The 26,925-nt window shown below is 38.7% G+C and overlaps 3 protein-coding genes across 3 annotated transcripts; 2 read left to right on the top strand and 1 right to left on the bottom strand.

The window, feature by feature from the left end:
- The first annotated feature begins 6,746 nt into the window (after positions 1–6,746).
- On the top strand, positions 6,747–7,700 carry LOC103681197 (olfactory receptor 51A4-like). The gene has a single exon (XM_008710729.2). It carries the CDS (start codon positions 6,747–6,749, stop codon positions 7,698–7,700), a length of 954 nt encoding a protein of 317 aa, XP_008708951.2.
- Positions 7,701–21,096: 13,396 nt separating this feature from the next.
- On the top strand, positions 21,097–22,041 carry LOC103681235 (olfactory receptor 51I2-like). Its single transcript, XM_008710766.1, has one exon. It carries the CDS (start codon positions 21,097–21,099, stop codon positions 22,039–22,041), a length of 945 nt encoding a protein of 314 aa, XP_008708988.1.
- Positions 22,042–25,539: 3,498 nt separating this feature from the next.
- Positions 25,540–26,496, bottom strand: LOC103681196 (olfactory receptor 51G2-like). Its single transcript, XM_008710728.2, has one exon. It carries the CDS (start codon positions 26,494–26,496, stop codon positions 25,540–25,542), a length of 957 nt encoding a protein of 318 aa, XP_008708950.1.
- Between the last annotated feature and the right edge of the window lie 429 nt (positions 26,497–26,925).

Below are 26,925 nucleotides of genomic sequence, written 5' to 3'. Positions count from 1 at the left end.
ATTGTTCCCAATAGTCAGGAATCTTTTCCTTAAAACGATTTCTAAGGCATTTTCCTCTTTGTCGTGTTTCTTACGTGGGGGGACCTCTCCTTGTTCTAAGATCAGTTCCTTCACCCCCTTCACCATACTTCGTCCTTGAGGGATCTCCTTGCTCTCCAATGCAATTTCAACCCTTTACAAGCTATTATTTCTGTGTTAATGGTGGAGAGATTTAATTCCAGCAATGATATCTCTTATGGAATTAAGTCTTACATGGCTCTGAGTAAATGTGCCCCGGTCTACTCCCAATCTGCTCCTCCTCTATGGACTCCTTTACTGTACGCACACGTACGTGTAGGATACATACACACCTCCACACGCACACATATTCACTCAAGATAATTTCTACTACTTCTTTCTTTTTCTGATATATTATTCTCATTCTGAAAGTGTTTGACATCTGATGACTGTTACAGCTCTACTCCAACCAAAATCTTTCCTAAGCTAAATACAGTTACCAAATATACTTCTCCATTTATCTTCTTATATATACTTCAGATTATACTAATTCCACGCCGATATTTAATTTTTGATATGTGGAATAGAGTTAAAACAACTGTTGTAATACCCTTGTCTGCTATTTCCAAGATCTATGTCAATTCTGGATCCGTTTCTATTGATTTTTTCCTCTTTCTTGTGAGTCACAGTTTCCTGCTTTTTTGTATGCATATTTTGACTGAACGTCAGACATCGTGAATTTTACCTTGTTGGGTGTAAGAGTAGAATTTATAGTTATTAAAATATTTATATAAAATTTATATTAAAATGTATCTTCCTAAAGCTTATTTATATACTTATAAATATTCTTAAGCTTTGTTCTGATATGACATTTAAATTACCCGGAAATAGTTTGATCCTTAAATTCTTGTGCTTAAGATTTATGAGGCAGGACAAGACAGCATTTAGCCTAGGATTAATTATTAACTACTCCACACTAATGGGACATTATTTTTCTAAATGCTTGGCCCAGTGCCCTGTGGACTCTGAGCGCTTCCAGTGTGGTTGGGGACAGGCACTTACTCAGCCCATATGTGAGCATTAAGTTTATTTCATTTTCCTTTCAGAGGGTTTTTCTTTGGTCTCAGGTAGTTTCTTTACACATATGCACCATCTTGTCCTCTTGTATTCTCAGCAATGGTTCCTCAACTCAGGAAGTTCACAGGCTCTGTTGGGTTTTCTGCCTGGAAACTCTCTCAAAATAGTGAGCTGGGATCATTGTAGGATTTATTTTGTATGTTTCCCTGACTCTCAGAGATTATAGTCCTTTGTTGCCAGAGATTCATTGTCTTAAAAACTATTGCTCATTTCTTTTGTCTAATTTTTTGATTGTTTGAGATTGGGAGATGATTCAATCCCCCTTACTCCATTTTGGCCCAAAATGGAAGCCTTCATCACTGATTATTCTTCATTGATCAAGGATCTGTTGAATGTCTCTATACAGTGGGTACCATTCTAGGCATTGTGAATAAAGTAGGAAATAGAGATTAAAACTTTGGAAGGAGAGGAAAACATTACAACCACAGGAAAGACATAGGGGGGAAGACCCAAAGCTTTTAATAAAGCTACGCTAACTCATTCTAACATAAGGGATCCTGTACCTCTCAAAACAAAAAACAAAACAAAACAAAAACCAAAAACACTATAGCACTACAATGTTGAGAAAGAATACAATAATGGACATTTATAATAATGATCCTGAAAGAAACAGTCCAACCTTGAGAAGTTGAGTCCAACCCTCAACTTCTCAAAAAAAAAAAAAAAAAAGGGGGCACCTGGGAGGCACAGAGGTTAAGCGTCTGCCTTCGGCTCAGGGCGTGATCCCGGCATTATGGGATCGAGCCCCACATCAGGCTCCTCTGCTATGAGCCTGCTTCTTCCTCTCCCACTCCCCCTGCCTGTGTTCCCTCTCTCGCTGGCTGTCTCTATCTCTGTCGAATAAATAAATAAAATCTTAAAAAAAAATAGTGAAAAATTGTAGTTCAAAATGGTTCACCTCCAAAAATGATCCAAACTAAGTCTGGATACAAAAGGTCATTTATCAGGAAAAATTACTTCTTAAAAAAGAGCTTATCACATGTTTGTGGTGAACAGTAGAGATACGACTGGTTTCATGCTGGAATGTGTACTTAATTACAGGGACTTCGGAGCATTGAGAAAAGCAGGTTTGGCACGTCATTGCTTCCAAGTGATTTGTTTTTTGTGATATCTCATGTGAGGCACATTGAAATGACTATCTCATGAGGATATTTTGATCCTCTCCCTCTGGCACCTGACATCTCAGCTATTCTACTTGTGGCAGTAAATAAGTTCAGTGCTTGGCGGATACCCCTATCAGAGGCTTCTAACATCCTCTGAGAATCCATGCATTCTCTGTGCCAAGGAAGACGAGTCTCAGAGAAGACTTGCGCTCTCAGTTCACCTGCCAATCCGTGCTGAGGTGCAGCTGCACGGTGAGGAGGTCGCACCTCACAGAAGAAGAACTGTTGAATGTATGTTCTTTAAGAGAACAGAGATGAGGGACACCTTGCTGGTTCAGTCGAGGAGCATGTGACTCTTGATCTCAGGGCCGTGAGTTTGAGCCCCACGTGGGGTGTAGAGATTACTTAAATAAATAAAACTTAAAAAAAAAAATAAAAGAAGAAAGATGAGGAGCCAGCTTTAGGAGTTGCTCCATCTAGGTTTTCCACAGATTCAAAATGAAGGTCATGGAACCTCAATGCCTTTAGAAAGGAACCCAAAAGGAAGAGTTGGGAAAAGATGAGGGTACAGACACCTAATTGAGGAGCCAAGAAGTATGTTATGGAGTTCAAGGTTAACAAATGGGTATTCATAGTACATAAGTGAGAGACCAAGGTTTGATTTTGGGCTCTGGGAGAAGACCGGAGAAGTGATACATCTTAAAAGGATTTCTTGGGCGGTTGGAGGTGGGGCATATATAATTTGTAGTTAAATGTCTTTTTTCTCTCCAGGAATAGCCTGCAAGAGATCTTTCTGGCTAGATTGGGGAATCTACCACAGTTAAATGGAACTCTAGCAAAAGGATAACTGGAAATTGAACAGGTTGATAAATACCAGAATAATTATTCTCCATCTGATTGTCACCTCTCTCACTACTCTTCAGTTCTTTTTTTTTTTTAATGTTATGTTAGTCACCATACAGTACATCAGTTCTGTATGAGCCTCAGTGAGGAGGATGACCCCCCAAAACTCTTTGTACATCAAAATTTAAGAGGGAGCCTGGATTTCTGGTGAGTTTTAAATCTTCACTAGGGGTTAGCAAATTTATGCTACAGTAAAAATCTCTTAACAAGTAATTTATTTGTTTAAACAAAGCTTACTATGAGCCTTTAATGTCCAGAGTGTTAGGCTCTCCTTACTCCCATATGTGAAGGGTGCAATCGCAACCTTAAAGGTGTTTAAAATCAGTTTGCATAAGGAAAACTCAGTTGGAAGACAAATATGAAATCATACGGTGTTTGCCAGCTATTGAGGAAAAAAAGTACATTTTGTAAGGATTTAATGGCTTGAGGAATTCTTGGAATATGAAATAGTCATGGGAAAATTTTACAGGGTTGCCTGGGTGGCTTAGTCAATTAAGTGTCTGCCTTCAGCTTGGATCATGATCCCAGGGTCCTGGGATCGAGCCCCATGTCGGACTCCCTGCTTAGCAGGGAGTCTTTCTGTCTCTTTCTCTGCCCCTCCCTCCACCTATGTGCTTGCTCTCTCTCTCTAATAAATTAATTAATTAATTAATTATTTAAAAAAAAGGAAAAAAGATTTTATAGAATGTTGGGTATAGACTAGCTTTTAATCAATGAATTTAATTACCATCAGTGGAGGTAAAGCATGATCACATTTGAGATCCTATCAGGAAGTGTACAGATATTTTGATGTTGGAATGAGTAAGTCCTATGTGGTGGAATTAAGCACCCAATCTGACTAAAGAGTGACTAGAAAAAAATAAAATTAGTTGAAATAAAAGACATTCTCACTAAAAGGGCTAGACATACAGGCACGAGAAGTATTAAAACCGAAGCAGCTAACGATAGGACTAAGTACATACTTGAGGTTTACATTGATGGTGCCGTTGTGGTGATGGTGGCCTGGGTGCTTGCGCTGGTGGTGCTAGAGGCTCAGTGCTGAAATCAGAAGGGGAAAATGGCTCCAAAGGAGGGGAGAGTGAATTCCAAGATATTCTGGAGGATAAAGCAAAGGGAGGAAAGATGGTTAAAACGTGTGTATACGAACCTGCAGCGTATGTATTTGTGTAGTTTAAACGAGGTGCATCGCATGTTGTGGTAGGTCAGAACTTTATGTCTAGAGTCCCAGGCCTTAGTCTGGTGTGACGCAATATGTTGAGTTACTGTGAGTGTGCGGTATGTTCAGATGCCCCAGCTGTTATGAACAATGAGTCCTTCCCTCTTCCTCTTCCACCTCCTTCTCCTTCTTGACTCATGTCAAAAAGATATTTCATATGTACGGATGAAATTTTATATATGTATATGTATGTATGTGTACATATATATATGTATATATAGAGAGAGAACGCACATATTTAGTATTCTAATCCCCAAAGAAGTCTGTCTCCCTATTAAAGGTCCTCCTTATGAGGGGCTGACTCACTCCCTCAGCTAAAAAAACATGCTTTATGGGACACTTTTTACTAGGCATTTTATGAAAGAATGTAGTAGGGTATAGTAGACATTCACGGCCAAGAATATGACAATAGGGGACTGAACAAACATAGGTCTATACATCAACGAGTGGAAATGCATACATTGTGATTCATCTGGGATCTGCTCTTCAAAAATATGTTTGCATCTCTAAAAAGATAACTTTGTTTACAATGGCATGTTTTTTAAACAGCACAGTATTAATTTTGGCTGAAAGCAAAGAAAGGATAGTCTCTTGTTCCAATCCTCCCTGTCTCTAGCTTTCTTACTAAAAAGGAATCCTTCATTAATCTCTGTTTAATTTTTCTTCTGGAGTTTTAATTTTTGGCCATACATTTATTTATTTATTTATTTATTTATTTATTTTTAATGATTTTTTTATTATATTATGTTAGTCACCATACAGTACATCCCCGGTTTCCGATGTAAAGTTCGATGATTCATTAGTTGCGTATAGCCATACTTTTAAATAATATTATTTTACAAACGACATTGTGTTTTGATCTCATGCTCTTCCAGATAGAGTTTAGGTCAGTTATGTTACCTCCCCTCTTCCCCAATCTCACTTATCTGAATACAGTTACATCACTATTTTGTTTCTGCTTGCGATCTTAAACAAAACACTTAAACCTAAGTGTATTCAACCAATCATTCATAATTTCTTCCAACCCTTCATTGTGAAATAAAGACATAAGTGCTAAGACCATTTCCTCCAATTATGTTATTTTTGTTTGATTGAATATAATTGACACACAGTGTTACATTAGTTTCAGCTATACAGCATAGTGGCTTGACAAGTCCATATGTTGTGATGTGCTCATCACGAGTGCAGCTACCATCTGTGACCATACAATGCTATTATGATACCACTGAATATATTCCCTCTGCTGTGCCTTTTATTCCCATGATTTACTCATTCCATAACTGGAAGCCTGTATCTCCCACTCCCTTTCACCATGTTTCTCATCCCCCCATTCCCCTCTGCCATTAGTTTGTTCTATTTATAGATCTGAGTCTGCTCTTTGTTTATTAAATTTTTTTTTGTAGATTCCACATCAGCTATGCTGTTTTTAAGATATTTCCTGAAGTATTGGTATCTATTCCCTAATAAATGACATCTATGTTTTCAAGTAGACATATTTCAAATTTTATTCAGGAAATTATTTCTTTAAAAAAGAAATTATTTGTTAATGTTTGAACTATTGTAGCACTAGCTAAGATGTAATGACAGTATCACTTTACTGATTTTATCACTCATATTTTGAAAAATCAACACATAATATAAAAAATCAACATGGAAATTAATTATAAAAATAAATTATGTCACATGAAGGTTTTTCTTTTTTAATGGGTTGGGGTTTATGTGTGTTATTTAATTATTCTATGCTTTATTTCTATAGGTAAAACTAACAGGAAAAATGACCAGGTTTCCATATGCTTGAATATTTATAGGTATGATATTGATATGGAAAAAGTGCAGGAGTTTGTTTCAAAGTTTCAGCCTAAGTAATTGAAAATAAAAGCAAATGCAAACATAATTAAATCAATTAAAAATAGAAAGACTTCTTTTTTTCTATTTTAATTTTTTTACTATGTTATGTTAGTCACCATACAGTACATCATTAGTTTTTGATGTAGTGTTCCATGATTCATTGTTTGCGTGTAACACCCAGTGCTCATTACAACACGTGAAAGACTTCTGAGAATAAAATTTTTCTAAGCATTGAGATAAGAAAGAAAATCATGTACTTAATTTTCATTGTCACTCAATCAATGATTGGAGTGTTCTAGGCCAAAGGATGCTAGTAGCTCTTCCCTTTTAATAGCGGTTACCCATTATCCTAACTCCAGGTAGTTATTCAGATAAATTGGGAAATGTTTTAAGGATAAGTTCTTTGATATCTAAGGATACCTAGGATTAGTTCTGTCCCAGAGGAATTAGATGTGCTATGTCCTCCTATCTTAAAATGTATGTTTTTCTCCCAATAGAAACACTTGGAAGCTGATCTGGACTGGATCTCAAGAAATAACCTTATGGAACTCATAAATAGTAGCTGGTTCCAGCCACCGACGCTCCTTCTAACAGGCATTCCTGGACTGGAGGCCGTACAAATATGGATCTCTATCCCACTGTGTGTCATGTATTTAACTGCCCTCCTGGGGAACTGCATCATCCTCTTTGCTATCAAAACCACCTCCATCCTTCATGAGCCTCAATACATCTTCCTATCTATGCTGGCAGCCACAGATGTGGGGCTGTCTTTATCAACTCTACCTACAGTACTCAGGGTCTTCCTCCTGAATCGTAGAGAAATTGAGTTCCATTCTTGTCTAACACAGATGTTCTTCATTTATACCTTCTCCTCCATGGAGTCAGCCATCCTGTTGGCCATGGCCTTTGACCGATTTGTAGCTATTCGCAACCCACTGCACTACACTGTGGTCTTAACCTCTCCTCGGATTCTTGGGGTGGGAATTGCAGCCGTGGTTAGGGGTGTGGTGTTGATGGCACCCTTGCCGATTTTGCTCAAGCGATTGTCCTTCTGCAAGGATGTTGTTCTATCACATTGTTACTGCTACCATCCTGATGTTATGAAGCTGGCCTGTGGCCCTGTCAGAGTCAACATCATCTACGGGTTGTCCCTTGTCCTCTGCTCCTTCGGCGTTGACTCTGTGTTCATTGTCATTTCATACATCCTTATTTTGAAAACAGTGCTGGGTATTGCCTCAGAAGACGGTCGGCTCAAGGCACTTAACACTTGTGTGTCCCACATTTTCACTGTCTGCATCTTTTATGTGCCACTCATTGTGCTGGCTCTAATTCACAGATTTGGTACGTTCACATCTCCTCTTCTCCATGTCTCCATGGCCAACCTCTTTCTCTTCTTGACCCCTGTCCTTAATCCCTTGGTTTATAGCCTAAAAACGAAACAGATAAGGTCTGTACTACGCAAGGTATTCAAGGGCAGGGGAAACTTGCTGAAGTAGTCAAGTGTGGCTTAGTGAAAATGGCACCCTGACTCTCTCTTCCCCTTTCATCTGTCCGTTTTCCTCTGGGAAATGTATCATCATTCCAGGAAGGTTTTGTGAGAGTGCAGGTATATTCTTCTTGTGTGACAAAAAGATGGTAGTATTTGGGTTGTCGTCTTGAGCCAATTTATTATTTACTATTGTTCTGATCTAATTTATCATCCATTAATCTGTTGCATGAAAGATCTTACTGAAATAATTTTTATGTCTCGGCTATTTAAATGTTTGTTTAAATAATTAAGTGATTTAAAATTAAGCGTAAGATAAAGGCCAAATTTATTAACATATTTTAGAAAGTTTTCCATTTTCTTATCCTTACCTTTCTCTCCAACCTCATATATAATTATAATTATATATTATATATCTCCAACCTTATAATAATTATAACCCATTAATAATTTTATTGTAATATGGCACAATTTTACTTCATGTCTATATTCTTTAATTAAGAATTGTTGTGGAAAAGCATTGTGTTGTTTTATTCTAAATCTCCTGTATATACTTATTCAACGGGACAGTAAATCCCAATTGTTTTCATTTAATAAATGAAGGAATGTTGGTGGGTTTAGGTAATTGCACTTGGCCATCATGACTCTTACCTGCTAACCTAACTACTGTTTAATTACCCTCCCCCTCTAAACAATCAGGGGCCCAGTCTGTTGTCTTTGCCATTGCATCTTCAGCACTTTATGAAATATCTGTACTATCGAATATAATAAATGCTTATTAATAAATATGTCAGTTAAAGATGTCTTTGGTAATATGCCTGCAAAAGTGTGATATTTACACATTAAAATGTAACTATAAAACAAGTGACAGAAGTCTTTAAAATGCTGTATTATGGAAAGGAGAAAGGAAATTGAATTATTAGGATGTCTTCCTCAAGCTCAAAACTTTTAATTACATTACCAAAATTAGCCTCATTTAAACCAAAGGAGGTGAATTGTATTAGCAGCATTTTAAAGAAAAATAAATAGTTAAAAGATATTAATTCGTTAGTATCTCCCTAATAAAAAATGATTGGACTCAGGATTAAAAGCCACCATATATTATATATAAGAATACATAAATTCTACTAAATCCAACTTTTTTTCTGCCACACATAAGATTTAAAGATATGCAGACACATAGGTGTCTCTGAACCCCATTTATTTAATCGTACTGTTTTAACCGAATTGTATCTATGTTCATGTTCACTTACATTAGACAAACTATGAGCTTCCTGATTCCAGAAACACTTGTCCTATTCAAAATACACTATTTTTCTCATCAAGCCATGTCTGCATGAAGCAAACAGTGCCCAAGAAAGCTGCTCACTGTAAAACTAGGATTTAAATTCACATCTGTGCTTCTTCAAGCATCATGCTCTCAACTCCACCACATATTTCATGCCCAAAAAACCTGAGCTCTGAGAAGAAAATTACCAAAATGTATAGGTTTACCACACTGTGAGATGAGAGTGTATTTGGAGGTCGACATGTGTATATTTTTACTTTGCTTTCACTTTTAAAGAAACACAGGAATATTCAATTTGAAAACCTGTAGGGACAAGGCAGTTAACAATCATCTTCTGGAAAACATAATAAACTGGAATTAGCTAACACAATGGAAAAATATCTTGTTCTTGTAAATTTCTACTTATCCATGAAAAGAATCAAAAAAGAAAAACAGGGGGTGCACCTGGGTGGCTTAGTCAGTTAAGCACCCAGCTCTTGGAGCCTGCTTAAGATTCTCCCTTTCCCTCTCTCCTGCCCCTCGCCCTCTGCTCATGTCCTCACAGGTGTGCCCTCTCTCTCTCATCCTGAAGAAGAAGAAGAAGAAGAAGAAGAAGAAGAAGAAGAAGAAGAAGAAGAAGAAGAAGAAGAAGAAGGAGGAGGAGGAGGAGGAGGAGGAGGAGGAGGGGGAGGAGGAGAAGAAGAAGAGGAAGAAGAAGAAACATTCACTAACACAAGTGAAACATCTGATAATTAGGAAAGATCTATAGGCTTCTTTTAGTGTCCACTAGACATTAGAAATTGAAAGTTATTTCTTCTATAAAAATTGACCATTCTATTGAAAGTTCACCTATCATTCAATGGATGAATTAATAAACAAATTGTGGTGTATGCACGCAGTGAAATTTTATTCAGCCATAAAAAATGCAGTACTCACACACTATAGCATGGGTGCTCCTTAGAAAATTATTCCAAGCGAAAGAAACCAAACACAAAGGTCACATATTGTATTATTTTACTTCATGAAATATTCAGAACAGATAAAAGCATAGAGATATACAGTAGATTGGTGGTTGTCAGGGGCTGGGAGAAGGGAATGTTGGATAACTGCTTAATGGGCATGAGGTTTTATTTTGGAGTGAGGTCTATATTCTGGCACCAGGTAGAAGTGGTGATTGCACAATATTATGAATGTACTAAATGCTATTGGATTGTACACTTTTAAATGGCTGATTTTATGTATGTGAATTTCATCTCAATAAAAAGAAAGAGAAAAAAATCATTCCTTAGACCAAATCAGATTGATATCCTAATATCTGAAAAGAGTCCGGGTCAATGTCCTAAAAAAAGTGTTCATATTTGAAAAAATAAAACCATAATTCTAGGCATGAAACAATAATGTGGAACTTTGCTCACCGAAAAAGACTAAACAAGAAGATAGCTCTGGGAGGCAGAGATTTTGGGGTGATTATCACATGTCACCACATATCCTTCAAATACCTGGCTCTCATTTCTATTAAGGTATAATCAACCAAGAGTGTATCCATAATTCAATCCCTTTTTTATTACATGCCCTAGATTTGAAAGAGGTCTCATTCATACTCAAAGAACCAAGTCAACTTCAGGTTTCCTTCCTCTCATACATTCTTGAGGTGCTCTCTGGTCCAGAATTTAGAGGTACTCTCCTCCTGTCCGTGCAATGTGATTTCTCTGACCCATTACACTGATAGCATATTTACTTATTTGAAACCAGCAGATCTAGCTAAGTTGATATTTCTGCCTTTGGTACTGAAGGGTTAATTTGTCCTATTGTCTGATGAACCTTATAGAAGATAAGAGATACAAGTAGGAATAGCTTGAAACGTGGGGTTCCCGATTCCTCTCCCAGAATACCATATCTATATTTCCTTAGCACAACTAGACCAGGTCTTCTCCATTTGACAGCCAGGGAATACACTTTGGAAATACATTTGGGAATGCACTTCTCCATAGAACAGCCAGGGAATATGGAAAGAGTTTTACTATTTGAAGAGGGAGTGCTTATTACCCAGCAGATGCTCGGGTAGGGGGTCTGAGGACAGGCTCGAGAGACATAATAGCAGCTACTCTGAAGAGATGGAGAATGGACACATGAAAACAAACAACTGTGTATTTATATTAAAAAAAAATAAAAGGAAGATAATCTGGATTGTACCAAGAGTCTCAAAAAGGAGAATGTCTTAATTGTTTTCTCTTTCTTTCATTCATTGGCCTTTCAACTCCATAGTGGTGGATATTTTTCTTTCTTTTACTCATAATGGATTCCTAGTGTCTGCATATGAGCCCATGGAAATAAATATGCATTGCCTGAATTTAGCAAATTCCTTAATGTCTGCCAAAATATACATTTAAACTTCATGCCTTCCTTGTTTCCCTTGTTTTCCTTATTTCTACAACTTTTAAATCTATTTTATTGAGATATGACAGATATAAAAATCTGTACATATTTAATGCATACTTCCAGATCAGTTTGGAGTCTATACTCATGACACCATCAACGTAAATAATATCATAAACTTAATCATCACCTCCGAAAGATCCTTCCCTCTCTCCCTCTTTTTTGGTGATATTTAACATATCTACCTTCTTAACAAATTTTGGGGTATATAACCTTTGCATTGTTAATCACATGCACTATGTATACTGTAGATCTTTAGGGCATATTTAACTGAAACTGTATACTTCTTGACCCATAAATGCAGTGGAATTCCTTGACTCCCTATCCCCAAGCTCTTGGCAAACTACCATTCTACTCTCTGCTTCTATGAGTTTATTTTAGATTTCTATACAAGCAGGAGTATGTATATCTGTTCTTCTGAGTCATTTTTTCGAGATGAATCAATATGTTTCACATTGGCAGGAATTTGAGAGTAGAAAGATAATCCAGGCAATTACCTATGATTTGGATAGAGTCTATTGGAGAGAAACAGAAAAGTAAATTAATATACAGTGTATATCATGACAGGGGTAAGGTCAGAGTCCTGTGGATTATATAAAAAAGGGCAGCTAACCTAGGATTTAAGGGTCAAGAAAGGTTTACTGGAGAGGCCGAGATAGAAAATGAGTACAAATGACAACAAACAGCCCTCAGTCAGAACAAGGTACACCGAGTATATCAGGCAATGTTCCCAGCATGTACTAACACAGGGGCGTAAGACAGAACATTTTGCTTAGAGGAAATGCACGTAACAGAGTGTCAGAAAGGGAGATACTGTGGAGTAAGGCTGACAAAGGGCAATAAGGCTAGGTAATATTATTGATATATTAATTCTATTAATTAATTAAGATTACCTAGTCTTCTGTTAGCTGATTCTATATTTCTCTAGGGCATTGAAATGCTCTCCTTGGGAAAGGCTGATGTCCTCCTCACTTCAGACTATTTTCACAATAGCCAAGGTCATGCTGGTGATGTGTTAGGAAATAATGTCACATACATCTTTTTGAAATTATTCAGCAATTCTGAGAGTTCTCATTTTTAAGCCCCTTGCCTCGAAACAGATAGAATGTCATGTAGTTACTTTTTTCCTGTTACCTTTCATAAGTCTCTCTCTCTCTCACTCTCTTTCTCTCACACAGAAACACATACACACACACTCATACACAACATTAAATTGTCAACCGAGAAAAGACACAGAACTGAAGGGGCGCCTGGGTGGCTCAGTCGTTAAACATCTGCCTTCAGCTCAGGGCGTGATCCCAGGGTCCTGGGATGGAGCCCCACATTGGGCTCCCTGCTCTGCTATGAGCCTGCTTCTTCCTCTCCCACTCCCCCTGCTTGTGTTCCCTCTCTCACTGGCTGTCTATCTGTCAAATAAATAAATAAAATCTTAAAAAAAAAGACAGAACTGAAATGAAGCAAAAGCATTTATTTGGGGCCTTAGAATTGTAATTCAGGGAGCATGGATTTGGGCAACCCAAACTGTGTCCCCCTGGGGAACAAAAGTCAAGGGTTTTTTAAGACAAAGGGAATGCCTGTTACACATTGTTTACAAATAATTTTGAGTGTTGGAGGCAGAAAACTCACCTCTGTGAAAGGATCGACTGCTAAGGCGACCACGAAGGGAAAGTCCATTACCATAGCACATTGTAGCACATGGTCCGGCGGAGTCCTCAGAATATTCTGGTTTGGCCCAGTTCAGAAGTTCACGGTTCCAGTGGGTGAGAATGCGTGTAAGGCCCACCTCCTCAATGACCTCCTGGCTCAATTTTAAACTCCTTGACGTAAGTCACCGCATTTTATTTCAGCTCTCAGAAAATCTTACTATGGATCTGGCTACTTCCATGATCTGTTCACAAGAGGGTGCGTTGTTAGAAACAACCGCGTACCAGGGCAATGCAGGGACATTTTGCTGAGCTGGGTACTTTTGTTGTTCACCTCTCGCTTCCTGACCCCACTTCCTCGGGGACTTTGTAATCTAAAACATCACCTGCCTGGTCAATCCTCAAGGGAGGTGGAAGGGACAGAGGCCTTTTACCGCCTTTTGGCTGTTCCACCTGGCAGAATAAATGGGTCCTACAGATGCTACTGTCTTTCCGAGGTGTCTTGGCCCCACATGTGACTGAGGACTTTTCTGACTAGACTTTATGTATGGAGAACTGAAAACAGTAAGTCACTACAGCTCGGGATGGGTATAGGTTGGTTAAAGCTAGAAATAAAAACACAGTGGCTGAATTTCAGGCAATCAAGCCATTAAGATTGCCAACTTTCTTTTAAAAGTTTATCAGTCTTACCCTTTATCTTTCATTCCTTCCCATAGCCTGAAGTAAAGATTCCCCATTATTCATTTTCTCTTTCTCAAACACTTTTTTCCCCCCGGATAGTTAAGTCCTTACCATGGCAAGAATTGAGTAAAATCATTTTACTGAATTATCTAAATGTTAAATGTCATCGTTTAAAATAGCACTGTTTTTCCTCTCTTGTGAAAAGGTAACAGAATCTAACCTACTCTGTTTTGTTGGAATATTTGAAGAGAACATATGGGATGGAAGTTACCAGATTTTTTTTTCTTAATACTCCTCACGCCTGATCTGTGGAGTCTTTTAACAACCAGTAAAGCATCTCCCCACCCCAACCCTGGAGTAATTCAGAGATCATTGCTCCGTAGCCCTAAACTGACTTGCAAAAAAGTAAGATTCCATACCCAAGCAGCTTCTTCCTTGACAGGCTCGCTCAGAGTGGCCTCTGACGCAGCATGCAGTTTCTAAAAGTGCAGGTATACTTTATTTATTTTTATTTATGTATTTGAGAGAGAGAGAGGGAGTGCCAGGAGGAGCAGAAGGAAAGGGAGGGAGAGAATCTCAGGCAGACTCCAGGCTGAGCGCAGAGCCCAGTGGGGGGCTTGATCTCGGGATCCTGAGACCATGACCTGAGCCAAAATCAAGAGACAGTGGCTTAACTGCCTGAGCCACCCCGACGCCCCAGAAAGCACAGGTATAGGTCTTTACATGTGTACTGTGCAGAGTGACGAAAAATGGTTTGTAACTTTAATAATGCAGTTCTACGGTTGGAAGGATTTCCAGACTTCGATCTTTGAAAGGAAGGTGTTCTCTCTTTCCAAATCCCCGTCTTCCCAAGAACTACCCACTTTACTCCTTTCTTAGAGTTCCCTACTTCCAACAGTGCATACTCTATTGTCCTTTTACTTTGAAGTTTTTCCACCAATGGCAGTGTGATAGATGCCAGTTGATCCATTTTACAGAATAGAATACCGAGGAACAGAAAGGCTAAGCAACTGGTCCGAGATCACAAATCCAGTAAATTGGAGGGAAGATGGTAGCAGGATTTAGAGTTGAGTCTCTCTGACTTGAGAGCTTAAGCACTTAAGCCCCGTTTTATTTTATTTTATTTTATTTTATTTTATTTTATTTTATTTTATTTTACTTTTAAAAAATTTATTTTAGAGAGAGAGCACAAGTGCGAACAGGGGGAGGGGCAGATGGAGAGGAGAGAACCTCAGGCAGACTCCATGCTAAGGGCAGAGCCCGACGTGGGGCTCCATCCCACGACCCTGAGACCGTGGCCCGAGCTGATACCAAGAGTCAATCTCTCAGCCAACTGTACCATCCTGGCACCCCTCTTAAACCCCATTTTAAATTGTCTTTCTTATCTCTGTTATCTTGTGAAAATCTTTTACTGTTCTTTTTATAACCTATATTTTTATATTATATGATATTTTCTTTTTAAAAATTTTTTTTAAAGATTTTATTTATTTTTTTTGACAGAGACGGCCAGCAAGAGAGGGAACACAAGCAGGGGGAGTGGGAGAGGGAGAAGCAGGCTCCCAGCAGAGCAGGGAATCTGATGCGGGGTTCGATCCCAGGCTTAACGACTGAGCCACCCAGGCGCCCCTATACGACATTTTCTAAATATAAATTTATAGTTTCTATGTTTCTACAACCAGTTTCTCATTCACTCCCAGATGCCTCCTCTCATTCTCGCTTTCTGGCATTCTACTCCCCTGAAACCACTTTTACCACCAATCTCTCTCATCACCAAGAAAAGCAGAAGGGGTTTCTTCAGTTACAGAACATTCACTTCCTTTGACTACTCGTTTTTTTGGATTCCCAGGACAGTCCACTATTCAGTTCTCTTTCTTTCTTAACCTACTCTTGTGTATCCTGTGCCTTGTTGGGGTTAATGTAGAGCCTGGAATTAGCCATAATACCTGGCCGGCTAAAATGTCACACAGAGGCCACCAAAGGCAGGGAAGGTTTTGGAGAAGGGCGTAGGCCTTTGGAACGCTGAGTCCTACTTGACCACTCTGCCGTTGAAAGGCCCCAGGGAGTTGCCTTCCTGAAGCTTTCCTAGCCCCAACAGTTGCCCTGTGATCTAAGGTGTAGGCATGGTCCTTTAGGCTATGTTTAGCAGAACTTGTAGAACAGGCTGAAATTAGCATATGTATCTTTCCTGTAAACAGATCCTCCCAGTTTTCAGAAGGGCCCCTAGTCAACTTCAAGAGCTTAAGAAACAGTGATTAGGATTTGTGATTATCCTGAAGGACCAATAAAAGTGGGAGCAAAGAAGAGCGAAGTGTTTTTGCCTCTGAGTGTTGACCCTCTTGCTGTCTTCTCCTCTCTTTCACGGCAAAATTTGGAGTAATCTTTCATCCGTCCATACAGGGATTGCTGGCCATTCCCGATGTGCCTCTCTGCTTGTTTCCCTCCTCCTCCTCTTCCAAGTTCCTGAGTATGGACATCTACTAATCATCATTAGCCGTAAGCCCCTTGCCGGTCCTTCCCATTACAGACACCATCTATTCCAAATTATAGCCATGAACTACCCAAAATACTCTGTAGTGTCACCCTGTAAGCCAAGAATTTAGACTCAAAATCTTAGCATAAAATGAGAGGTGGGGGGACTTAACCCCATGTCTAGTTAATTAAATCCTGTTTGGTTGGTTGGTTTTCTCCCTTGGAAAACACCCTTGCCTCCCTCTCTCCCTAGTGAATCAAGTAATCTTGTTTAAGCTTCACCACTTGACAGCTTAATGACCGTAAGAGTTGCCAAGGAGTTTGTTCTGAATCCACACAGCCTTGCATACTATGTTTTGCATTTGGATACTTGGTAGAAGCCTCATTATACCACATCTTCTTTACCCCTGACCTTATAGTTTCCAGCAAAACTCCATTCTACCTGTTCTGTCTTATTTAACTTTCCCTCCCTTTTACAACTTCTCATTCTGTCCGGGAGGACGTTGTTCTTAGTGCTCTTCCCTAATAAACCTTATGCCGATTTACATACCTTTGTTCTTTGACTCAATCAGCCAATAACGATCTGATTTTGCCTCTTCCAGTTCAAGTTTTTCATCACCTAATTACAAGTTAACATTTCATTCTCTCCTTGAATCTTTCTATGGCTGTTCAAGTCCCCATTTACTGCCTGTTCCCTGTATGCCTTCTCTTTGCATATTTATTTTATATAATTTAACAAAAGAGTGTTGAAAAAGCACAGGAGGAGAAGGGAAAAATTAGGTTTTACTTTGGGTTGACTCAAAGTCAAGTGACCTTGGTTTGTTTTTTTTTTTTTTTTTTTTTTTTTTTTTACCCTTCTAAGCCTTTGAGGCTTACTGTGCTTTTGGTTTTTGTTTTGCTTTGGTGTATTTATCTGTTTGTTTTTGTATATTTTGGTTTTGGTTTTGATATAAGGCTGTCTTCCTCCTTGCTGGGGTGAAATTATAATCAAATGAAATAATGTTTCAGGAAAAAATACTTAGTAAAGTTCTATGAATTGTGGGAGCGCGTTCTATGATGTCTTTCTTTGTTCGTAGTTTTGAACTGGCCTGCTTTCCACCGAAGATATCCATACTCATCAGGAACTTTAGAACAGGGATCCTAAGTTGTGCATATCATCCGTGTAACCTGCAGATCTGGGTACAATTTGTGGTACATACTACGTGTTCATGTGAGCACAGATCTGATGTTTCTGGGGGAAAAGTGTTATAGGTAGAGGGAAAAGCTAATAATGTCCTGGAGTCTTGATTATGCATTTTCATGGAACAGCCGAGGCCAGTGTGGTTGAAGCAGAGAGTGAGGGAGAAAGCAGTCAGCAATGAGGTCAGAGAAGTAATAATGTGTGAACATGGGAGGAAGGAGACAGACTGTGTCCAGATAATCTCAACCTTGTCATGGTTAGAAAATTCAGGAGTTTAATCTAAGAGTAATTCACCATATTCTTTTGATTTAAAATACTAGAATATTCTATTGAATTTTCACTGCTCATTTACCTATAGTAATGCCAATTACAAGATCTTACTTCAGTTTTTCATTTCTTGAAGTGGTTGGTGCAACGAATCTCCATAGACCTTTAACTAACTTATATTCCAGAATGTATGATTTTGTGTCTTGCCAACAGAAGGTTTCACCCAGTATTTGACAACGAAGTAGTTAACTTTTTAAAACAAATAGCCTCAAAGAAATGAAGATATTAATAGGGGGAAATAGTAAATGTATTATTTTTATTAAAGTCTATCAATACCTAGAAACAATAAAGGGTACATTATAAATGTGGATACAAAATAAGTAGGTCAAACTGTTACTTGAAATAGAAAAGTTTATATTTATTTTTAAAAGTATATCAATGGAAAAAAAAATTTGTTAACTTCTAATGCCGTTATATGTATTGTAAGAATGTAAAACTTTAAAATCTTATTTAAGTTCTCAGGTAACTACAGAATGACGAAATATGTTCAGGATACATAAATTATTTAGAGTCACCTAGCAAACCAAATGCAGTTGACCTTTGAACAAAGCGGGTTTAAACTACACGGGTCCTCTTATATGCAGATTTGTTTGGTAGTACAGTACTGTGAATGTATGATTTTAATAACATTTCCTTTGCTCTAGATTACTTTATTATTAGAAAACGGTGTATAATGGATATAACACACAAAATGTGTTCATCAGCTCTTTTCATTATCGCTGAGGCTTCTGTTCCACAGAAGGTTCTTAGTAGTTAAGTTTTGGGGGAGTCAAAAGTTATATATGGATTTTTGATTATGTGGGGGGTCAATACCCCTAACCCCTGGGTTGTTCAAGGATCAACTAGAATTTATTGTGCTGTGTTTCAGTTGTTTTAAAACATACTGAGGTTTTGCTTATAAAGGTGTTAATTCATTAACTCACTGAGTAATATTTTAAGACAATATTCTGGAAAAAAAAAAAACATATCCGTGGGGCGCCTGGATGGCTCAGTCGTTAAGTGTCTGCCTTGGGCTCAGGGCGTGATCCCGGCGTTATGGGATTGAGCCCCACGTCGGGCTCTTCCGCTGGGAGCCTGCTTCTTCCTCTCCCACTCCCCCTGCTTGTGTTCCCTCTCTCGCTGGCTATGTCTCTCTCTGTCAAATAAATAAATAAAATCTTAAAAAAAAAAAACCTTTTCCGTGTTCAATAATATCTCAGCTTTCTGTTGTTCTGCCCGCCATTGTACGAGTCCAGGTCACAACGGTTGCTTCTTTAACTCTCTTTTATATATTTCCTTTTGGGGAGTCTGGGTGGCTCAGTTGGTTAAGCCTCTGCCTTAGGCTCAGCATCCTGGGATCGAGTCCCACATTGGGCTCCTTGCTCAGCGGGGAGTCTGCTTCTCCCTCTCCTTCTGCTGGCTGATCCCCATGACTGCTCTCTCTCTCTCGCTCTCTCTCTGTCAAATAAATAAATAAAATCTTTTTTAAAAATTAGTTTTTTAATTCCTTTTATTAATTACACAAATTTTCTATTATTGTTTCCTTTGTTTAAATGTTCTATTGCTATTTTTTTAAGCAGGAAGCATGATGTTATAAAATATATATTGATAATAGAAAATGGGTTGAAAATGGTTCTTAGCCACTGTCCGTTGATCCTTAAATAAGTCACTGCTACTTACTGTGCCTCTGTCACTTCCTAAAACGACGGGGAACTCTGTTCTGCTGACCTTCTAAGGTCCTGGAGATAAACGCTTGTTTGGGAGTTATAAATAGCCAGTGGCCATAGCCATTAAGACTATAGATTTATGTTAGGTAATCCGACACAGCTCCTTCACAAACAGCAACTGTTGGTTTTATACTGACACACTTTTTTCCAAAGTGCTGTGAAAGCATTCTCATGGCTGTGCTGACAACGGAAACATGTGAACATAGCTTGGTGTTCCGGGTGCCGTGTTTTTGTGGTTGATTTAAGCCTACTGTGTCTTCTGTTGATTATGGCCCGCCCCAGGCGATTGTAATTTGTTCATTTAGCTCTTATTTTATTTACAGATACGTTTTATATCACTATTATTGCATTACATATATATTTGCTTATTTGTTCTTGTTTATCACATTCACCAAACATTGGCTTATAGGTGGGTAGAAGTCGCATCTTAATAAACTTTGTAACCCCAAATGTAGTAATGTATATTTATTGTATTATTTGAGAATATTTAATTTGAGAACAACAAAAAAAAAAACAAGAAGATAAATGGGGTAGATGAAACTCATGTGATTCACTAAACATAGATAGGGAATAAACTGATAAGTAGCTTATAAGGTATAGGCATCATTCATCAGTTATGGTAAATAAAGATAATAGGTAAGTTATAGGAGATGTTAAAGAACATGTTAAATATAAAATATATCGAATATGTGATAGAATAAACAAAAATGTTATTTATAGATAAGAAAGAAAGAAAAAGCCGTAAGACATGATACGCCATGTCTAGAATGTTGGCTGGGTAGTACCTAAGTCATCACCTATTAATGACACCCCTTGTGGTTTTGTTCTGGTCCCACATGTTCTTAGCACAAGAAATACAGGTAAAATTCATAGCTGATCAGCATTCAATTCTTATTGATGAGTTAGAGCTGTGGCCGCCACACATGATGCTGTGTGCCTGATAAGTGAGTTGGCCCCAGATACCTTCATCTGGGGGTCCCCTTGCTCAAACCTCCACGCTGGTCTTCCTAATGCCATCAGCAGAGGGACAGAACAGAGTATTGCATCATCCAGCATTCAGATACTGGGGGGCCTTCCTCCCCGCCTGCATACTATTGTAAGTGTGCTAACCAACCCCCTCTCTATCCTCCTGCTTCTCACTGTGTGTTTTTTTTTTTTTTTAAAGATTTTATTTATATATTTGACAGAGATAGAGACAGCCAGTGAGAGAGAGGGAACACAAGCAGGGGGAGTGGGAGAGGGAGAAGCAGGCTCCCAGCGGAGGAGCCTGACGTGGGGCTCGATCCCAGGACTCCGGGATCACGCCCTGAGCCGAAGGCAGACGCTTAACAACTGAGCCACCCAGGCGCCCCCTCACTGTGTATTTTTAATTGACTAAGTTAATCATGTGATTTGTGACTCTTAATTTGTTCTGTGAGCATTTCTGTTCAAAACTTTCTTCGTTTGTCTGGTAGTGTATCTAGAGACTACCATTACTTCGACAAAATTGCCCACAAGGTAGCAGTTATAAATCACCTAAAAATTACTTATACAAGCTTTTTGAATTAAACTGAATTCTACCCTATTCAATTCGTTCTGCATGCAACAGATAATTAGTCTGCTACTGCCTCTAGACTCTCTTTTGAACCATTGAATGAACTTGAATTAATTTATGCCTTGATTTTCCTACACCTGTTCTCTCTTTTAGGTTTAGCAGCATGTCTACGTTCAACGGCACCTACTACCAGCCACAATTCTTCCTTCTTTCAGGAATCCCAGGGCTAGAGGTGTCTCGCATCTGGATCTCCATCCCGCTGGGCATTATGTATGTAATTGCCATTCTGGGGAACAGCATTATTATTCACATAATGCACAAGAATCCCAGCCTTCACGAACCTCAGTATGTGTTCTTGTCCCTGTTGGCAGCCACTGACATAGGCATGGCAGCATCTACACTGCCCACTGTACTTAATGTCTTTCTCCTCAACCACAGAAGGATTGAGTTCCACGGTTGCCTGGCTCAGATGTTCTTCATCCACACCTTCTCTTCCATGGAGTCAGCCATCCTGCTGGCCATGGCTTTTGACCGCTTTGTTGCCATATGCAACCCACTGCGCTACACTGTTGTCCTGACGCATTCCCGCATTATTCAGATGGGATTGGCTGCTGTGGCTCGAGGAGTGGCACTGATGGCCCCCTTGCCCATCCTGCTCAAACGGCTTCCCTTCTGTAAGAACATCATCCTAACCCACTCGTTCTGCTTCCACCCTGACGTGATGAAGCTAGCTTGTGCGTCCATTCGTGTGAATATCATTTATGGGCTGGCATTGATTCTCTGCTCCTTTGGTGTTGACTCTGTCTTTGTTGTTCTGTCTTATACCTTGATCTTGAAGACAGTTCTGGGCATTGCTTCCAGGGAAGGACGGCTTAAGGCACTCAACACATGCGTCTCCCATATTGTCACTGTCCTCATTTTCTATGTCCCACTTATTGCCTTAGCCCTGATCCACAGGATAGGCAAATACCACTCCCCTCTCCCCCATGTCACTATGTCCAACATTTTCCTTTTCCTCACACCTGTCCTCAACCCTCTGGTTTATAGTGTGAAAACAAAACAGATTAGAAGGGCACTACGTAGACTGTTTGTACTTAAGGTAGGATGACAGAACAGAGTGGGATCCTTTGAGGGATTGATTGAAAGTTACCAGGGATATTGAAAAAAAAAAAAAGGACCACAGATGTTATTTTCATGTGTGCTGAGGCCCTTTCTTTGGTACATCTCTATATGGTTTTATCATAATATTTCTAGAAATATAATATTCCCCTCTAGTTGGAAATACTAGATTAAGAAAGATTCCTAAAGCCCCTTTCACCTTCACTTATATTTCTCATTCCTGGTGTTTATATCACTTACCTATGAGCCCATTTCAGTCTAAACAATCCTACAGATATTTCTATCTGAGACTCCCTCCTACATAGCTATATGGCTGAAATCTGATTTAAAGTAAAATATTTATATTGTTATACAGGCATTTATTATCTTTGGGGAGTTTGAGATATTATAGAGGGAAATATTCCGAATGAGAGAAAGGAAGGTTTATTTTCATAATTTTGATAATTTTTCTTTAAATCTGTTTATATTTTATGATTCTTTTTCTGAAACCATGCCGATATAAGCCCCACATAGCACAAAAATTCAGCGGAAGATTAAGGAAAACATGCAGCAAAGCAGGTACCTAAAATCTACCATTTATGTAATGTATACTTGATTTTCTCAGGTTGTATTAATTTAGATTTCATCTTTAGTTGAAGATAGAAGTATGTAGTGCTTCACCTAAAATCAGGACTCCGTAACTTATCTGTTATGTATCCAGGGATCATAGGGACTCAGATTTCTTTGCCTCAGTGTTCCCATCAGCGAAAAGAAGTTGATAATGGTATCCACTTTGTAAGGACATTATAAGAAGAAATGTGATAATTTATGTAATGTGTTTATAACAATATCTGGCATATTGCAAATGTCCAATAAATACAAACCACTCTATTATAGGCCAAAAATATGGTAGAGGACAAAGACCAAGCCAGGATTTAAACAAAAATACAAAAGAATAAAGGCTTCTATAATTCGGATGGTGATATCAAAGGTGACAAAAAAAATAATACAGTTGTTCTCCGGTTCAAAGACATATTTAGAGTTCTCTTTTTGTATATATTTTATAAAATGTGTTTATTTGCAAATGTGTACAAAGCTTCAGACTAGGCTTACGTATTTCATATTTGTGTTATATTTATACTCCCAATACTGTCATTGCAGATCAGGGACAGGCTTCAAATTCTCTATATATTCCAGTGATGCCTCCAAATTCACTTCAGCAGAGCAGAGCTGGACATTATTACTTCATCCATTTTTAATCAAGTTATGTTAATTCATAATACAATGAATATTAATTCATGGTTCATTAATTTATTGATTCAGTAATCATATTTAATTCTGCTTTTATTCTTCACCTTTGGTCCTTCATTCTTCCTTATTTTACATCTTTACACAGCTATTCTTGGCATTCACGATATGCCACACTTTATTGGACAGATGAAGCAGACAAAAATGCTGTCATTTAGAGAAGTACTACCTAGTGAGTGAGACAAGACAGGAATAAATTGTTCATTTTATAAGACAGAATCAAATAAACTATTCAACCCATGTCATAATAAACAGGATATGCCATTAAGTTGCCTCATTATTTTATTTATTAGGAAAGGAACGTAAACTGAAATACCAGAATAGGTCGCGGATTCAAAGGAAGGATCTCAGGACCTGAGAGTAAGGACTCAGCACTGTCATATGACTTTTCGTTTCTGGAGCAACCTCTCATGTCTGCTTCCGTTCTGCTCTGTATTCACGCTCTCCCAATGTAGCATTGCTTCCACAAAGCTATGGAAGATGATGACCCCATGTGATGTGGTCTCTTTCCAGCGTTACAAACAGGAAGGGGACTCTTTCACACTAACTCTAGCATAAAACATGAGGGAGAATTTCTTCAGTTTTTAGTGTCTGCAGCTGAAAGATTAAGGGAGGGATGTATTAGAATTTTGATATTATTGGTCTCACTCAAACTCTACAGACAAGTAAGGAGTTCTTCAAAGGAAAACTGTGCGCTGTTTTCAAAAAAGGAAACAGTTGCTCTGAAACGATCCCCAGTTCTCTACACTCGTGCTTAGCAAAGTCAGAGTTAGGAGGCTGTTGACTAGAAAGACTAGTCAATAAAGAAAATGATGAAACCAGGCCTTAGAAGATGAAGAAACAGTTTAAGAATCAGAATTTCATTTTATTTTTTTCAGGGCGTGCACTATACTTCTCAGATAATCTCTCTATAAAGGCAAAAATCATACTTTAAAAAAATAACTGCTTTTATCCCATTAATACCTAACAGATTATAGCTTACCCAGTGCTTTTGGAATTGATACAGATTTCAAGTTTCCATGATCTTTCTTCTCTTGATCTTCTCTGCCTGAGAGACAGAAGTTCCTGATGAACCCAGTCCTCACTGTTACTTTCCTCTGAATTCATATTAACAATTAAACCAAGACTCAGACTCACTGACTACCTTCTGCAATGTGGTTTGCTGCTGTTTCCAGGTTTCCATTGGTAGAATGTAAGCTATATGAATATTAAATTTATATCTTCTGTGTGATTCTGATGCCTATTGAATATGACAGACATTGAAAATATTTTCTGATTGATTACTTGAGCTATAATTTAGAAATTCATTCAAAACTTTCTTAAAGTAGCTTGAAATTCTTGCTAATGCTACCACATGTTTATTCATTGCCATGGACCATTAAGTCTCTCTCTTTAACTTGCTCCCTATGTTGATCCCTGTGCAGGACAATTCTTCATTTGCTTATGACTCTAACTTCAAGAGTTGACCAGAGAAGAGAATAAACTAATTCATTTTTCCTCTTGGAAAGTTAGAAAAAGGAGAGGTAGCCTTCCTTCAGCAGTCTGAATATAACCCTATCTATTCTCAGTATGAAAGGGGAAATAAAACAGAATCTAAATAAAGTATGAATTCTGAATGAGTAAGCAAGATGAGTAACAATAACCATTTCTCAGATCCTTATATATTATTCTGTTCAGACAGCTCCTTTATCTTTTATTAAAAATCAGAATGTTCAGACATTAGATAGTATCTGGCTACATATAGTAGACAGATAATAAACACCTAGTCATAACTTTATCATCAATTTTGAATTTTCATGTTTCAACTTAAACAACATTGACAGTCAAGAATCAGGTGACATCCTGTTTTCTCCATAAAATTAGTCTCTCATTGATCTTTTATAATCCAGAGTTAGACTCTTCAATTTAGCACATGGGGCAATGTGATTTTCATCTGACTCATACCCCAAACACATTGAGCTTGGGTTCCTGTTGCCATTTCTCTTTACCAAACAATCATCATTCATGACCACAGTTATGATCATTTATTCAAGCATTCTGCCTCTTTCTCCCTCCTTAGTTAGATGTGGTATTTCTGGAGGGGAAGACTGAAGTATGTTTTATTTTTGAATTCATGGAGCCTAGCATACTACTTGGCACATACTAGATCCTGAATGGCATTTTTTAATTCATCATCCCTTCTGATACAGAGAAGAAAAAGTCATTCCCCAGCAAAAACACGTTGCACCCAAAATCGCTTGCGCAGGGCAGTCTGGATCTGCCGGGATTTGAGACTATAGACGAGGGGGTTGAGCAGTGGTGTCATGAGGAGGTAGGCGTTACTCATGGTGGAATATAGAATTGGAGAAGCGTCCTGGGTATAGCGATGCAGCACTGCCAAGCTGATGAGGGGCAGATAGAACACAAGCACCGTGCACAGGTGACAGGCACAGGTGTGCAGCGATCTCCAGTTTCTGTCTTGAGTCTCCAGCTTCATTATAGTGCCCAAGATCTTCACGTATGAAGCTAAGATGAAGACCACATCCACCACAAACGTGCAGAGTACAAAAGCCAATCCGTAGGCACTGCTGAAGGAGACATCCCCACAGGCCAGGTTCAGCACATCTGGGTAGTAGCAGTAAGAGTGCGAGAGGATATTGGCCCCACAGAACGGAAAGGTCCTAAGGAAAAAAGGCAGAGGAGCCAGCAGAGTGGCCCCTCGTACCAAGGCGGCTGCACTAAGGCAGGTAACGGTGGAGTGGGTAAGGATCCTGGTGTAGTTTAGTGGAGCACAGATAGCTACCAAACGATCAAAAGCCATGGCCACCAGGACTCCTGATTCTACTGAGGAGAGGGTGTGGATGAAGAACATTTGGGTTAGGCAGGCATCCAGGCCAACATGGCGGGCATCAAACCAGAAGACAGCCAAGACACTAGGCATCATAGACAGTGAGAGGCCTAGGTCAGTAAAAGCAAGCACGGCCAAAAAATAGAACTGAGGTTCATGAAGATTCTGCTCTGCTGTAACTAGGATGAGCAGAAGAGCATTACCCATAAGGGCTATGAGGTACAGGACACAGAAAGGGATGGAGATCCATATATGTGCAGCCTCCAGACCAGGAAACCCAATGAAAGAGAAAGTGGGTGAATTAGAGGCAGTGCTATTAAAAGCCAACATGGTAGGATCTACGCAGGACAGGAGTCCAAGATGTTTGTGAACCTATAAAGGAGAAACCATGTGTCAGGAAATCTGAAAGCCAAATTTAAAGTAAATAGATTATTAATGCACAGAATTACCAAATTCAGATATGGAGAACTCAAAATTGAGTTTATAATTATTTTTTTTGATATGTGGATGGCAACTAAGCACATGAAAAGGTGTTCACCGTCATTGTTCATTAGGTAAATGTAAATGAGAAATTCAGTAAGATACCATGAGTAGAATGGCTGGAATTCAAAAGACTGAAAGTGCCATGTGTTGGTGAGGATGTGAACAACAGGAACTCTCATACATGGAACGCAAATGGTACAGCCTCTTTGGAACACATTTTGGCAGTTTCTTATAAAGTTACACATGTATTTCTCATACAGTTAGCATCATCCAGCA

The sequence above is a fragment of the Ursus maritimus genome, unplaced genomic scaffold (assembly GCF_017311325.1).
Source record: "Ursus maritimus isolate PB19 unplaced genomic scaffold, ASM1731132v1 scaffold_16, whole genome shotgun sequence".
In the NCBI taxonomy this organism is placed as follows: Eukaryota; Metazoa; Chordata; class Mammalia; order Carnivora; family Ursidae; genus Ursus; species Ursus maritimus.
The sequence above is the reverse complement of the archived record's forward strand: the minus strand, read 5'-3'. Positions and strand labels throughout refer to the sequence as shown.

Coding starts and splice junctions, on each gene's coding strand:
- LOC103681197 (XM_008710729.2), top strand. CDS start 6,747: ATGGAACTCATAAATAGTAGCTGGTTCCAGCCACCGACGCTCCTTCTA.
- LOC103681196 (XM_008710728.2), bottom strand. CDS start 26,496: ATGTTGGCTTTTAATAGCACTGCCTCTAATTCACCCACTTTCTCTTTC.
- LOC103681235 (XM_008710766.1), top strand. CDS start 21,097: ATGTCTACGTTCAACGGCACCTACTACCAGCCACAATTCTTCCTTCTT.